General features: G+C 43.0%; 1 protein-coding gene across 1 annotated transcript; it reads right to left on the bottom strand.

Annotated features, from left to right (window-relative positions):
* Positions 1-8,458: 8,458 nt before the first annotated feature.
* On the bottom strand, positions 8,459-14,360 carry LOC133919370 (type I inositol polyphosphate 5-phosphatase 1-like). The gene is made up of 9 exons (XM_062363748.1): positions 13,980-14,360; positions 13,775-13,889; positions 11,823-11,913; positions 11,504-11,608; positions 10,501-11,305; positions 9,982-10,166; positions 9,483-9,591; positions 9,267-9,409; positions 8,459-9,054 (listed from the first exon to the last, which is right to left on the bottom strand). Exons 1-9 carry the CDS (start codon positions 14,136-14,138, stop codon positions 8,823-8,825), a joined length of 1,944 nt encoding a protein of 647 aa, XP_062219732.1. The 5' UTR covers positions 14,139-14,360; the 3' UTR covers positions 8,459-8,822.
* Between the last annotated feature and the right edge of the window lie 431 nt (positions 14,361-14,791).

Raw genomic sequence — 14,791 nt, 5'->3', positions numbered from 1 at the left:
GTAGTCTAAGTTTATGAGCATTTTGGTGACGCGGGTCATCAATTCTTCCGTTGTCCACATTCCAGAGTGCGAACAAATAATAATCACTTTCTTTCCTATTATCTCAACACCATTTACGTATCTCATCTATCACTTTTTCCAAATGAACAATTGTAGATTCCAATATTGGATTGACCCGAAGATAGAACTACACATTCAAGAATACATTCGTCGCCTCCACATCATCGTCGAGGAACTACATGAACAATTGCACCAAGAGAGAGCTAGGAATGTCAGAAGATGCTATATCCCACCTTGCATGGTGGGTCAGAGGAACAACTGGGAGTAATATCAATGTGTTCTAGTTGTTGACAGAGGATTTGATTTTGTATTTGACTTTTATAGTTTTTTATTCCCTAAGGCATGTTACGTGAAGCACCGCTACACCCCTATGGCTATCGTATATGATATAGTTCATTCAGTTGACATGTTTATTATGATTGTTAAGGAATGATCGTTGTACGAGTCAATGGTCCGAATAGAATTACAAAACAAAAACACAATACATAAATGATATTATGCCAGTAACAATAACATAGTAGCATGAAGAAAGACAATAATATGACACCATGAAAATAATATGATATAGCTGCCTACAGGTTACGTCCCCTCTTAGGGATGAGGCCCCTAGTCACATCCATCATCGGGACCCAACGCCTTCTCGCTCACACTTGGTTAACTGAGTACGTCAAGGGGTCCGGTGGAACGATATGTCGCTTAGGTCGTCCAGCGGGCAATGGAGTGGCGTACTCATCCTAGCAGGGTTGTGTCCCCCGGAGTGGCATGCTAGGTACCTGCGACCCACCAAGCTCATCACTCTGTCCGAAGATGAAGTTGCACCCAGGGACCTGAGCAACGTTCCTTCTAAGCATCTCCATGTAGCTACTCTATGCCTCGACCTCCCAGAGATCGTCGATCTCTGCACAGGGAACAATGAAGAAAACATGTTAGCATCGATAAATCGTGACATACGTAACAATTTATTATACATGAAGCGAGTGTCGTACCTAAGCTAAGGATGCGAGAACTCGAAGGACCTACGTCTGCAGAGGAAGGGTGAGTCACCCCGCTCGTGGTGTAGAAGTGGTCACCGTCACTGGTGAAGGGTGGCCTAGATGTTGTGGCGTCGTAACAGGGGTCACCGGTGCTAGAGAACGAAAGTCGAGGTAACATGCCACTGTACTAGGGGTGACCAGCCCCGGTGAAGGACTACCTCGCCGTAGTAGGGGTCAAAGAGGAAGTCTGAGTCGAAGACGTCCTTGACGGATCGACGGCGAAGGTCAGCCATTCCGATGGGTGCGGCAGCTCGGTGAAATTGGCGGATAGGCGTGTCTAGATATGAACCAACGCTCGTGGTCCCATCGTAATGTTTAAGGAAGAACTACAATTCATCGATCGGAAGACCTTCGCCACGTTGTGGATAATCCAGCCAAACGTTGTGCTCATCTTGGCCCTAGGGACCTCGCTGCCACTGTCGAGCCGTAGCTTCGACACACATGCCTCAACATCAATTTGGTGCATTATGTCCCTCTGTAAAGGAAAGCTTCATTTAATTACACAACTTTTTTTACAATCAATTGTAGTAAATCAGGACTCGCGTAGCGTTTTTAGTACCTCAAGAGAACACTCCTAGTCCATGTGCATCTGGAATGTGTCACGCACGTCCACCACGTGATGTGGAAGCTCGATCATGTGTACGTGACCTGGATCCACGTATGAGGCACAAACCACTAGAGGTACTCCGCGTACGTCTCCTCACAGTGTGGCCGATCCTTGTCCACTATGTGCTCGATAGCTTGATCCCATTCGTCAACCCATTGCTGCACACGCGATGCAAACACGCTCGTGGAATGAGCCCCCCTCTGCATCAACTTGAAAAATCCTATATATGTGAAAACAGGTGTAGGCGTGAGTCGTATAAAAATGTAATTACAATTTTATGCACACATGTATGTTGATATTCATCAACCTAGTCACATGTAGCAGAAACGCTTGGAATTTCCTAAACTGTCACATCACATGATCCGGTGAGTACTCATCGACGTAAATGTCGAAGACGAGGGCGCAAGTCGTGAGCCATTACTCTTGATCACATAAGCAGAGCACCAAAAGTCCTAGCGGCATGCGTCGATGTACCTCAGCCTCCGTGTACGGCCTCCAGCGGACACAGTCCACCGTCAGCTCATCGAACTGGGGAACAAAGTTTGGGTACGCGTGGTGTGTCTGCATGCCTGACTAACTCGGTTGTGCAGCCAAACTAAGTTAGAGAAACAAAAAAGAATGTAATGAGCATATATGTACATAAGTAGTATAGCACTTACCCTGCATTTGCACCACAAAGACCCTATGGTCGAATCGTCGATGTCGTCTGCAGTGAACTGGTACATGCTATGGTCAATAACGGATCTGTCAATGGCGATGCACTCGTATGACCACATCTGAAGCAACGGGGACACCCAGTGAGGATATTGTTAATGTCGGTCTTCATGCAGCCGTCACACAGGCCACGATACATCACAACCAGCCCAGCTGTACTGCAGGACCTCCCCTGGGTCGGTGTTCGCAACCTCTCTGATGTAGGGGATCATGCTCCTTGAGACTGTGTCGGCGGGAGACATCCTCGTCGCCAGGTTGTGGGTGGATGTTGTCTGCCTGTAGAAAAATAAACAAGTACCAATATCCTCATCCATTAATAATGTAAAGGAGATGAGAATACAGCACAAGACATACATGCAACAAACTGAACGAGAAAGGTCTTTGTCGGGCCATGCTTCTTGATCCCTGGAAAAAGCATGAATGAGGCTATGTTGTCCCTCTGTTCAACAACGAAGGAGCGGGCCAGCATCTCATCATGCCAGCCCACGCCCACGTCCCTAGCTCCAACAGCGGCACCCACGTAAGGCAGGCCCATCAGGGGTGAGATGTCCTTGAGCGTGGGCGCTATCTCGCCGCACGAGAGGTGGAACGTGTATGTCTCGGGACGCCACCTGTCAACGAGGGCTGTGAGAAGGGCCCTGTCATAGCTGAACTGTGTTGCCTCCTTCGAGACCCCCGCCACCATGTCCACCTCCACCAGTCGGCACAGCGGAAGTAGGCCAGCAGCACGCAACCTACAAACATAATACAGTTAGAGATGAATAACGATAAAAATTAGTATGAAACATTAAATGCAAAATTGGCAAACCTCAGGATCTAGCGCTCGTCAATCCTCATGAGCTCATCTGGCACATGAGGTCGTAGTACCAGGAGTTCCTCATCCAGCACTGTGGTGCGGTACGAACGATGCCTAATGTCGAGCTCAGGGTCAAGTTGCTCCAGGTGCGCCATACCTGCATGTTCACAAGTTATTTACATTTGTATATGCAAAGGAAACACTGAGTACAAAGTGTAGACCACTCTAGATCTAGTCTAAACTAGTCTTTATTAATAGGAACTGAACAAGTAAATGTCAACATGTAACTTGACATAATAGATTGTTCAAATCGTACATAAATATGTGAACAAATTACAACCTAACACATTACAACCTCACACATAGTGACAGTCTCAGTACTAAAATAGTAAAGTACAATGTTGTGCATATGAATATCCATCACATCACCAATTACAACATTAATCAATCTCAATGAGGTAACGGAGCCGACAAACAATGACCCCGAGGACGTCTACCATCTGCACCAGACCTGGAAGAACCTGCTTCCGTGGGGTTCATACTTGGGATACCAATGGTTCATTTCTTGTAAGTGTGTCCTATTTCGTTGCACTTGTTGCATAATTTCACGTGATGCCCAGCTTCTGCTTTATCTATGTCATTATAGAGCATCGTAGTCATGTGTCGTCCCTTCTTCTACTTCATCTTATCAGGATCAGGAATGAATACGCAATCAGGCTCATGTTCCTTTGTGAAAGAACCATAAATTCTGAAATCATAGACCTCATGGTTCCAGATGTCGAACAAAGCTTCCTTCTTGAAGTACTCAGAGACGTACCTCCGAGTCCTCATACACGTCACAACACAGGCAGCAATCACATGGGAGCATGGCTTCTGCAATAGCATCATCTTATAACATGTGCAAACGCACGTGTCATCAAAGATGGTGCACTCATAGATAACTCTCTCACGCTTGCCCCATCTCCTTCCTTTATCCCTGCATAAAATTTCGTATCTGTGCTATGCAGTTCCCATGGTCTTCACCCGGTGCATCTTTTCTTTCTTCGCCTTGTCTTTCATATACTTAATTATCTTCGTCCCATAAATCATAAGAGCATCATTCAACATCATGTGCGCTGCCGCATAGCAGTTCCTGAAATACTTGCATGTGCCTTGAAGTATAAACTCTACAATCCCCACCAGTGGCAACCCTCTCATACCTTTCATCACCTAGTTCTAAATATCTGATAAATTTGTAGTCATAATGTCGTACCTAGCCCTATTTGTGTCATAGAGAAGAGCTCACTTCTGTTTCCACTCATTCTCAATCCACTCGCTCAATGACTTGGTACATGACTCGATCCTCTGTGTGATGCCAGCTTCATTGTCCGTTGGCAGGGACTCAAGAGGTATTGGTTCGTCCTCTAGTCTGCTCACGGGCCTCCGTGAACGCTCATGTGTTTGTTTCTTCGTCAGCTCATCTAGTGTCTTCTAAAGAGCATCAAATTTCTACTACTAGTTCCGACCACACAACCTCTTAAACATGTTCATGAGGTTCTTATTTTTGAATTGGCAGAAGAAATTTGCACCCAAATGGCTCGTGCACCACCTACTCTGCATATCTAGCCATGCAGGTCCAATCAAGCCATTGTCTGTTCCATTTTGTCTATCCTTAATTGTCGCGAGCATCCCAGCATGCCGGTCATGTATAAGGCATATGTTCGATCAAGCACCAATAATTATTATCCTCACACGGTACAACAACCAATACCAATTGTTGCTGCTCTCACTCTCCACAAATACAAAGGTCAACGGTAGAACCTAGTTGTTTCCATCAACCCCAATATCAGTCAATATCTATCCCGTGTACTTACTGGTAAGAAAAGTATCGTCGATGCACAGGATAGGATGGCAATGCTTGAAAACTTCAATACATACTAATGCGAAGAAAGATCGCTTTAGGATGTATTTGCTAGGTTTAGACAACAATAAGTACTTATCAATGTCGTAATACGTTCTCGGGTTACTTCGAGCAATGGTCTGCAACAAATATGGCAGATTGTCATATGATGCTTCGTAGGTCTCAAACCTCATCTCAATTTCCTTCCTCTTCGCCCTCCACGCCTTGTTGTAGTTGATATTGTACTTATACTCCTTCTCAAATTGACTGATTATGGACCTTAATTCGTAGTTTAGGTTGTTCATAATATAGGCGTATATCACATTGGCGACAATGGCTGATGTTATGTTCTTGCGATTGGGCTCAAGTTCGTCCATCTTGCAAGTGTGGTCGACCACAATCGACACCTCTCAATAGTCAACCCACTTCCCCTTGAAGCCATGCACCTGGCACGAGCACTCGCCTTCATGCATGTGATATCATATTCTTTCTTGCTTGACTTCACAACATAAAATTGATGTCGAATCGATATCGCCCGTTGAGTCACTACATCCTTCATGGCCTGACTAGTAGGATACCTACCACCCTAGTTCACCTCATTATGCATATACTCTCAGACCACCTGATTCCCCTCATTCATCACAAGATTGTTGAAGTTGGGATTGTTCCAGTTTACAAGAACAGAAGCATTGTCCTCATCATCCGAGATGTCATACTCAGGGGATTCGTCTTCATGAAGATCATCCTGCTCTATATGTTCAATTAGAGAAAGGATTTGTTCCCCTTCGTCTGCCTCACGGGTCAGTTCGGCCGGATACTTCAATGAGTGTGCACCATCCGGATCGATGTCATCCTCATACCCTTCCTCATCACCCTCCTCCTCCGCATACAGCCCACCCTGCATCTCCCTCACTGCCTTCTTATTCTTCCACTGTACAAGCAACATAGGAGGCCAATCTCTATGCACAACATCCTACAGGTACCTCTTCCACACTGAATCTTCTCAGAGCGGGTACACCTCCCAGTACACACCATCTCTCACTCAATTTCCCACAATACTAATAGTCATCTCTTGAACGTCGGGGTCTATTTTGAAACCCCGCATCAACCAGGCATACAATTGTCTGACACTTTTGTGCATAGGTCTCGAGATACCTTATTCATTGAGTGAAATACGGACAATACTACCCTTTTTGGACCATATAATATTTCACTATTCCCATAAAAAATCGTAAACTACCACATATCTGACATACATAGCAACCATCAACAAAAAGACAAACATTATTATGATAGAACAAAAATAATTATGTAAAATTGCATCTACAATGAAAAATTGATTGCAAACATAGCCCAACAAGTAATCTATATTGCAACAAAATATCCTCGGGTCGCTATATCAAACACCTCTAAATCCTACATCTACTACTCAGTTATGCCTACATTATTTTTAATCTTACATCTAATACCTAACATATGTCTAAATACTACATCTAATTGCTAAAAAATACGTATAAAAAGGATCTAATCACTAAACTATATCTAACCCTAATTCTTAAACTAGATCTACATTCTAACCTTTAGTGGCTATCCTACCAGGTTTGTAAAAAAAATTCTAGATTTAGCATCTAACATATATCAAAACCTAGCATTAGTGGTTATCCTATTAGATTTATAAATAAATCAAAGAAAAAATATATTTTTCCTCCGATAGGGCTTCGCCACACAATTTCCCCCTCTCCCCTCCCCCTCCCCCTCCCCTCCCCTCCCCTCCTCTCGGGTGTGTGGGAATGAAATGAGGCTGACATCGGTAGGGCTAGCACGACCAGATTAAATACCCGAAAGGTCTCGCCCATTCAACAAGTGAGACTTTTTGGGTGTCTGCCCGGTGTCATAGCTATAGATGTCTCACCCACTGAACGAACGAGAACTTCCTCTCTTTGGTTATTTAATGCACTGCACTCTCGGGCCCACAAGTTCTCGCCGGCTCAACAAGCGAGATCTTGTTCTCGCCCGTTGAACCGGTAACGATAGCCTATGCATGCAATTTTTTCAAACGGGCATGTATTCTTCAAAATATTAAACAAAAAAATATAAAAAAAATTCTCACAAGTGCTGGTTGCTCTCGCATTCCTCGCCCGATGAGCCTCGCTTGCTCACGTTGTCGCCACCAACAAATTCATGCGATCTCGCGCAGCCCAAATAGGGCAATCGAAGCGCGGCGCCGAAACCTGACCCACCGGGCCACTACCACGTGACCGTTCCACCTTCCGGAACTAGACATTGTCAACAAGCGCGGTGGGGTACGGCGGGCGGTGCGTGGCTACATGAAGTTCAATTCCGCTCTGCCTTCCGCCACCGTCGGGTCGTCGCCCGCACCGACGACTGTCACTTCCACCGGTAACCTGGCAGAGAACTTTGCCTCCTACTAGGACAACATCTATGCACCGACAGCCAATAGCCTAGATGTATAAAAATCAGTTCCTGGTCGACTGTAGTTTTGCATCAAGTCAATACTTCTAGTTATGGATGTCGGCCCGTCACTTAGGGGACATGGATGAGACTCCCTTTTGCTGTGGTTGTAAATAGGGTAAAACTATCTCTTCGGGTATGACAGGGACGGAGACGCTTTCCTACCCTGTCCCCATCTCCATGAGGTTCCGTAACTATGAAATACCAAGGTACATACTCTTTAAACTATGAAATACCAAGGTACATACTCTTTAAGCTTATCATATAAAAGAGATGATTAGTTTCCTTTAACACATACAAGAAGGAATTAAGGTGATGTTATTTGTAAATAGATCATTGCATCCATTTTACTCCTTTTTATTACCAAATATTAAACTATTATGTATACTTTGCTACTATTGCTACGTGCTCATGTTAACCCTGTAAGCGGGGATGGAGACCTCATTCAAAACCCATTCCCCACGCGGGTGCGAGGATGCGGAAAAATGCTTCCGAGAGCAAGGATGGGGATATGAATAGAGATATGGGCATTTTCCTCCAGGCAAGGGCAGGTTCACCCACCCCGCAGGGAATATCCCATTGCCATCCCTACTTCCAGTTTCAAAACAGCAGCCAACATCCCAGCAGGATGCTCCATTCCCAATCCTTTACCCAAACTGGGTAAGAGTTCAGACTCCATAGCTCTAAACGTAAAGCAGTAGTTCAACAGCTCAAGCCCGCAGCTTGAAATTACAAGCATAAGTAGCAATTCAGTGCAGACTAAAGGCCTCTAGCCACCTCAGTCAAAATGAGTTCTGATATAATCTACTCCGGAGTTACATAACAAAACAGAGATCGGTTAGTCAATCAATATTAGTTGAAAGAATATTTGCTGCAGAGATTAAAAAAAAACAATGGAACTGAAACTGCACAATGTCACAACTCACAATCAGTCTGCCAGTAAAATTACAGTGTTCAACTTTTAAATTACAATTAGACCGTTACAGAGGACATTATTTCTTCACAGAAGAGGCATACCACAGTACTGCACACAAAAACGAAAGGGAAAAAACAGTGACAAATACATGACAAGCTGATTTCAAAATACGGTCAGGGCATGGAGGAAATTACATGACTACCTACTTCCAACTGGTGGTCTCAGAAAAAAATAGAGAGCTCGTGGCCGGACAGGATTAGGCCGTAACGGAGTGTGTCAACCCTTGGATACTCAAGAAAAGCACTAATTTCATCGCATGCATGTCCCAAACTATTGTCTTGGATTTAACATAATCCGAGGTTGTAAATCCCAGAAGCGCTATCTTCCTCAAAGGAGAGCTGATCCTCAACCTCTGCATCGGTGAAGGTAAGAGCTCTTTGCAACTTTTTTGAAGAGAAAACCTCAACATCAGCCATGTACACAGCAGTCACAGGGCGGTGATCAGATAGCCTGAGGTCAACTGTCCTATATGACATTAACCTCATTCCCTTACCATATGAAAGAATTCGGTCACACCTACAGAGGTAAAAGAGAGTTTGCCGTTAGTACAGGTCACCACTAATTTGAGATTTATGGACATAACTTCAATTGTGAGATTTTCGTTAATAAAAGAAAAACATCTGCCTAGGTGAGTGTCATGTAAAACCAATGATGAAAATTGTCGTTCAAAAAGAAAGAGAAAAACGGAATAACTTGTGTAGTTGAAGTTATCAGACTTGCTGGCATACCATGCAGGTGTCCTCCTTCCAGATTTGGGCTCATCACTTATGTACTTTTCTGAGTTAACCTTGTACTTATATGTTGGAGGAAAGTTGATAACCCCCTCAGTCCACCCATCAAATAGATGCCCTTTCCTCAGCTCTACTTTTAGCTATCATAAAAATAATGAAAAGGTGAGATAGAAATTATGGAGGGGCATTTTGCAATATGCTGCTAAAAGCTACCTGATCTTTCCGAAACAATCCATTCCAGTCCTGCTTGGAGATGAGTTCATGTGTCTCCTCGTATGATAAGTTGATCCTATAATTGAGATCACCTAGCCATACAATCCTTCTGAAGTATTCAACAAAATACTAAATATTAGATACTGATGCAGCTTGATGTAATAAACTAGGCTCCTGTAACGCTTCACCACATCAAACTAGCATGAACTTGACTAGTGAAGTAAAAGTAAAAAAAACAAATTGTGTGGACTGCAACCCTCGACCACGTGCTCTTTTATCCATGCAATATTAACTGCCCCTTTAAATGAAGCAAAGGTTCCAAAAGAACGCCAGTATTAAAAAGTAGAGCTGATCAGAAATGGAACAGCACCTTTTTAAGAAACATCTTAAGCTATAGCTAAGAAATCATCACGATGCCATTGATAAACATTCGTTTATTAGGTTGAAAAAGGAACTTCGGGCATTGGGAAGAAACTCAAAAGATTGCAAATTTACTTACTCATGGTCATATATTGTCTTAGGCATGCTGACTCTGGAAACTGGATTAAATATTGTCCTTCGATGGATTTCTTGAATATCAGCATTCCTTTTTAGTTCATCTCCATCCTTTTCTCCAGAGGTCAGGTGACAACATATAAAGCAAAAGTGTGTTTGATATATGGACATGCTTACTGATATTGATCCCTGAAGCATGTTGAAGTAAAAAATAGTTTAGCACACTCTTTACCAAAGAAAACATTAGCGTACTGATGGAAAGTAAATGCAATATGAGACTGGCAAGACTGGAAGACAATAGTTGCTAAAACAAAGATGTACTAGAAAAGAACGCCAGTTGTTCTTCACCGCAGTCTGGATAGGTGGCTGCAAGCCCCCTACATTACAAATTAGTGAAGACATAAATACCTAGAATACTCTTAACTCATAAGTGCATGCATTTTGAAACTCAGTTTTGCAACAGCGAAGTTTCTTTAGATGAAAACAAAAGGATTTGAAAGTGATGTGGTTTCTAGAAACTTGCCTTATTACCAATGTACCCCATAGCACCGACGCCTACAGTTGATACTTTCAGATTCTGAATGTGCTTCCGGAGGCTTCTTCGTACCCAGATTGAAAGAAATACTCCAACCATCTGCTTGCTTATTATTCTTACAAAGTATGGTCTTTTTCTTTTAACGACTGCACAGTTAATGTTTAAATCATGAATTGAATTATCCTCCTGAAATGGACCGGAGTCTCCATTTACTGACTTGAAAGATAAAATTGTTCTTAGTGCCTTCCCTGAAGCAAATGATTTTGTGCTGTCAGGAAGATACTGAGCCAACTTATCCAATGGCTGTTCAGGCCAAATCATTCCGAGCCTCTCTGAGTGACTGAATGTTTTAGTTAATATCTTCTGACTGATCTTCTCTTCTAAATTAGATTCTTTAAAACTTAAGTTATGGGATCTATCAAAAGTCTTCATTGAAGGCAGCCTGCTGAACTTGTCATCTTGTAGAATAGTTTCAGGTGCATCAGCGGCGTGTTCATATTTATTACCATGAATGCCATTAACAGAAGCAATCAAATCTTGTTCGTTCAACGGGTGCACCTCCCCATCACTTTCGCTGTCAGACTCACTAATAAGTTCATCTTCCATCACAAAAGCATCATCAGATGGCTTGAACTTTGATGGAGAAGGAGGGTCACTATGGCATCTATATTCAGGTTTATCTGGGCTAATATTATTCAATGTTTCACGAATGATATGTTCCCACTTCACAACAGGACGGTTGTCCTCAGCACCAAATATATTCCCAGCATTTAATGGAACAATTTCTTGAAATCTGAAAGATAATCAAATCCTCTCATTAAATGAAACAAAAAAAACAGCAGCTGTACTATTATAGAACAGCAGAGCAAAAGAATAACATTTTGTATCAGATGGAACAAAATATTTGAAGATGATGAAATAAGATAGATGACAGCTAAAGGATTGGTGTCCTTTGTATCAATAAGATAAGATCAGAGGTTCAGTAATTTACCCAAGAACATATATATCAGCTGGCTCCTCCATATCCGACCATTCTTCGATATCCAAGTCATTGGGTGGAAGTCTGCCTGCAACATTCCACGTTCCTGCACAAATCCTGCATATCAAGCCAACATTAATCTTGGTAAGGAACAATGATGAACGTAATGTCTTTTTTTGATCCAGCAGCAGTAGGTGATACTTAGGGAGGGAATGCTTGTGATAGGCAATATTGACATCTGAGGAACAGCTAGTAGTCATTTTAGTAATTGCATAAGAAAAACTGTGAAGAAGCAGTTAGGTAGGTTCAAAATTTGTTGAAGAATCCATGCCTGAGTTCCCTGACGTCAATATACTGAGCACGAAGGGTCTCTGACTTGTGCCTTCTATGAAGCCTGTATGGAACAGCACCCAGTTGGTTATCTGCAATATTTGTTAGATTGTGTCAGTGCATACGGAAGGTATATGCGCCTTCTCAGACATGTGTGTGTTTTTATTTTCTGAAGGCACGAGTATGTATGTTGCAAAGGCGCTTTAGAGATACATCTCATCGAAAATTAGTGATAGAGCAGACTAGTAATCTTAGTTTGTCAGCAGTGCTACTGTATTCAATAGCGTGCATCACCGATCTAACAGCTTACAAGGGGGTTAAAAACTTACAGCAAGGAAAAAAACTAAGGATTTTTTTAAAAAACAAGAAAGAAAAACAGCAAGTCAGCAACAAACAAGCTTAAGTTTGCAACTTTGATCAATATGGTACTGATTTTATAATAACTTTTTATGCGCATGCGCTACAATAGTGCTCTATCTCCTTGGTATAGCAAAACTGGTATGATTCTTCCGTATTGCAGATTTTCATGTGCACTGGCTTATCACTTCATCTTGTTGTGTGCAAATAATCCCATTGAAAATGAAGCACACTTGCTGCCAGATATAATACTATCTGATGTCAACCACAACAAGTTTCCAATAGTCTCCTCTCTTCATCATATAACTGGCGCTCCCATGCGCACATCTCTACTTAAGGCCCATTGCATGTGCAACCACTAGACTTGGAACCTTCACATTCATCAAAATCAACACAAACCTAAGATCCAGATAAGTGAGGCAATCTATCGCAATGCAGCTTTCGCTAAAAGGAATCAATAATTTTAAAAGATTGAAATCATAACAAAGTGCAGTATCATACTTCTTGTTTTTCATTTTTAAACGTTGCCCGGTTGTAGGGAACTGTGCGTGGCGCAGATGGGCAGAGCTGTGTTGCTACGCCCAGGCCGCCAGCGTTCGAGCTCTCCTGTATTTCTTTCAAACCAAAAAAGTTGCCTGCTTTTTGTAAGCAGCCATGTGCTGCAACTGTATTTCTTGCAATCAGATTCAGACCTCCTTTTTTTTTCTTTTGTTTCCTTTTGCTACTTCATTTAAATGGGGGAATATGCTGGCTTAGGAATGGGGTAGGAAAGCTTATCATTTTGAAAATCACAGAGATGCTAGTTCATCGAACTTGATGTCCATTTTTGTTTCTTTCTAAGCAGCCATGTGCTACAACTGTATTTCTTGCAATCAGATTCAGACCTCCTTTTTTTTTTCTTTTGTTTCCTTTTGCTACTTCATTTAAATGGGGGAATATGCTGGCTTAGGAATGGGGTAGGAAAGCTTATCATTTTGAAAATCACAAAGATGCTAGTTCATCGAACTTGATGTCCATTTTTGTTTCATTTCTATGAAAGAAAGGAATATACCAAGGCAAAAGGAATAGCTAAGGAACACAGCACCACGAGGAACCAAACAACCATAGAATCTACTCATTATCTTGAATTTCTCAAAGAAGCAAAGGTAGTAAAAGTGAAGTCATTTCCAATTCCTTGGAATCGACTTCCACCTTCTCTTCCCCCCCCCCCCCCCCTAAAAATCAAAATAAACTGCATCGTGCTAAAAGAAGCAAACATCCACATACAAGGAAGCACCAGATTAGAGTCATGCATCCTCATTGGTTGAAGGAAAAAGTAGCATTTCACCAATCACCAATTCTTCAAGTTCGAAACAAACTATGCATGAAAAGAAAAATGTAACATCAGGCCATCCTGGACCACATGTGAACAGTGGGAAAGAGAATGGAACACGAATGCATTGGTGTCAATTCACTCATTAGACGCCACACCAAATTTTGATTTACCCTCTTCGTCGTGGGAAAATGACAATTTAGCAACCGATTAAGCAGCTCCTGTGCAAGACAGAGAAGGGAAGGAAAGAACATGAAAAGAATGGAGAGGAAGGTCTGGATCACCTTCGTACTCGAACTCGCTGTCGGTGTCGTCGGTGGTGTCGCCCTCGTCGGCGCTGAAGTCGGATTCCGGCGACCTGATGTTGAGCCACTTCCGGAGCACCGTCTTGGGCCACAGCTGCGTTCTCGTCCAGACAGCACAAACACAACCTCATCAGCCCACGAAGCAAGCAGAACCACGAAAGCATAGGACTGATCCCTCTCTCACCTGCTTCTGCTTCCTCCCCTTGCTTCGCACCCGTGGCGCGCCGGGGTGGGCGCCGGCCGCCACGGCCTCCCCCTCCTCCTGGCGCACGGAGCCAGCGAGGGGATGCAATGGGCGAGGCAGCGTGCCCGCCCGCGCGGACGAGGATGAGGGCGCGGCCATCCGCGCTGCGCTACAGCGCTAGCTTGCTTGGCGGTTGGCTTAGTGACTTTGCTTCGTCCAAGTAAGAACAGCGAGCAATCCACGGGCCTAAGGCTGTAGCTCGCGTTCTGGCTTAGTTTTCATTTCCCTCTTTCCAAAATGGAACTCGGGGCCGACGGAGATGGCGGTTTTATTAGTTCCCGGACTCGAGCGAGAGGAGGCAGACAATGGCTGGAGGTGCTCGACTCTAGATCCTCGATTAATACATATGATTACTGTTTAAACAGTAATATGACCTACTGTTACCGTCTTCTCTATTAATTAATTCTGTGAGAAACTAAGTGGATATATGTTTAATTTACTTGTGATGAATTATTGATAATTGTTTATTTGAGTTGATCTTGATTGACATAAGTGTATTTATACATAATTTTACTTATAGCTAACCAGTGTGGAGAGTACAATGTAGTTGATGTGACTTGTGAGTATAGAAAAAAAGTGATCATTGGACAATCTGGTGTGAACATTGGAGAGTAATTTTTTAGTGTATGGGGGACTTTTGTGCACAGGATTGTCCGATGGTGGACAGTGTGCACACTGAAGTATATCACTGGAATAATTCTTGTAGAGAGTAAATTTTTAGTACGAAGAAAGTTACACTCACTGAATGATCC

Source organism: Phragmites australis, chromosome 1 (assembly GCF_958298935.1).
Source record: "Phragmites australis chromosome 1, lpPhrAust1.1, whole genome shotgun sequence".
Taxonomy (NCBI): domain Eukaryota; kingdom Viridiplantae; phylum Streptophyta; class Magnoliopsida; order Poales; family Poaceae; genus Phragmites; species Phragmites australis.
Note: the sequence above shows the minus strand (reverse complement) of the source record. Positions and strands in the feature narration are given on the sequence as shown.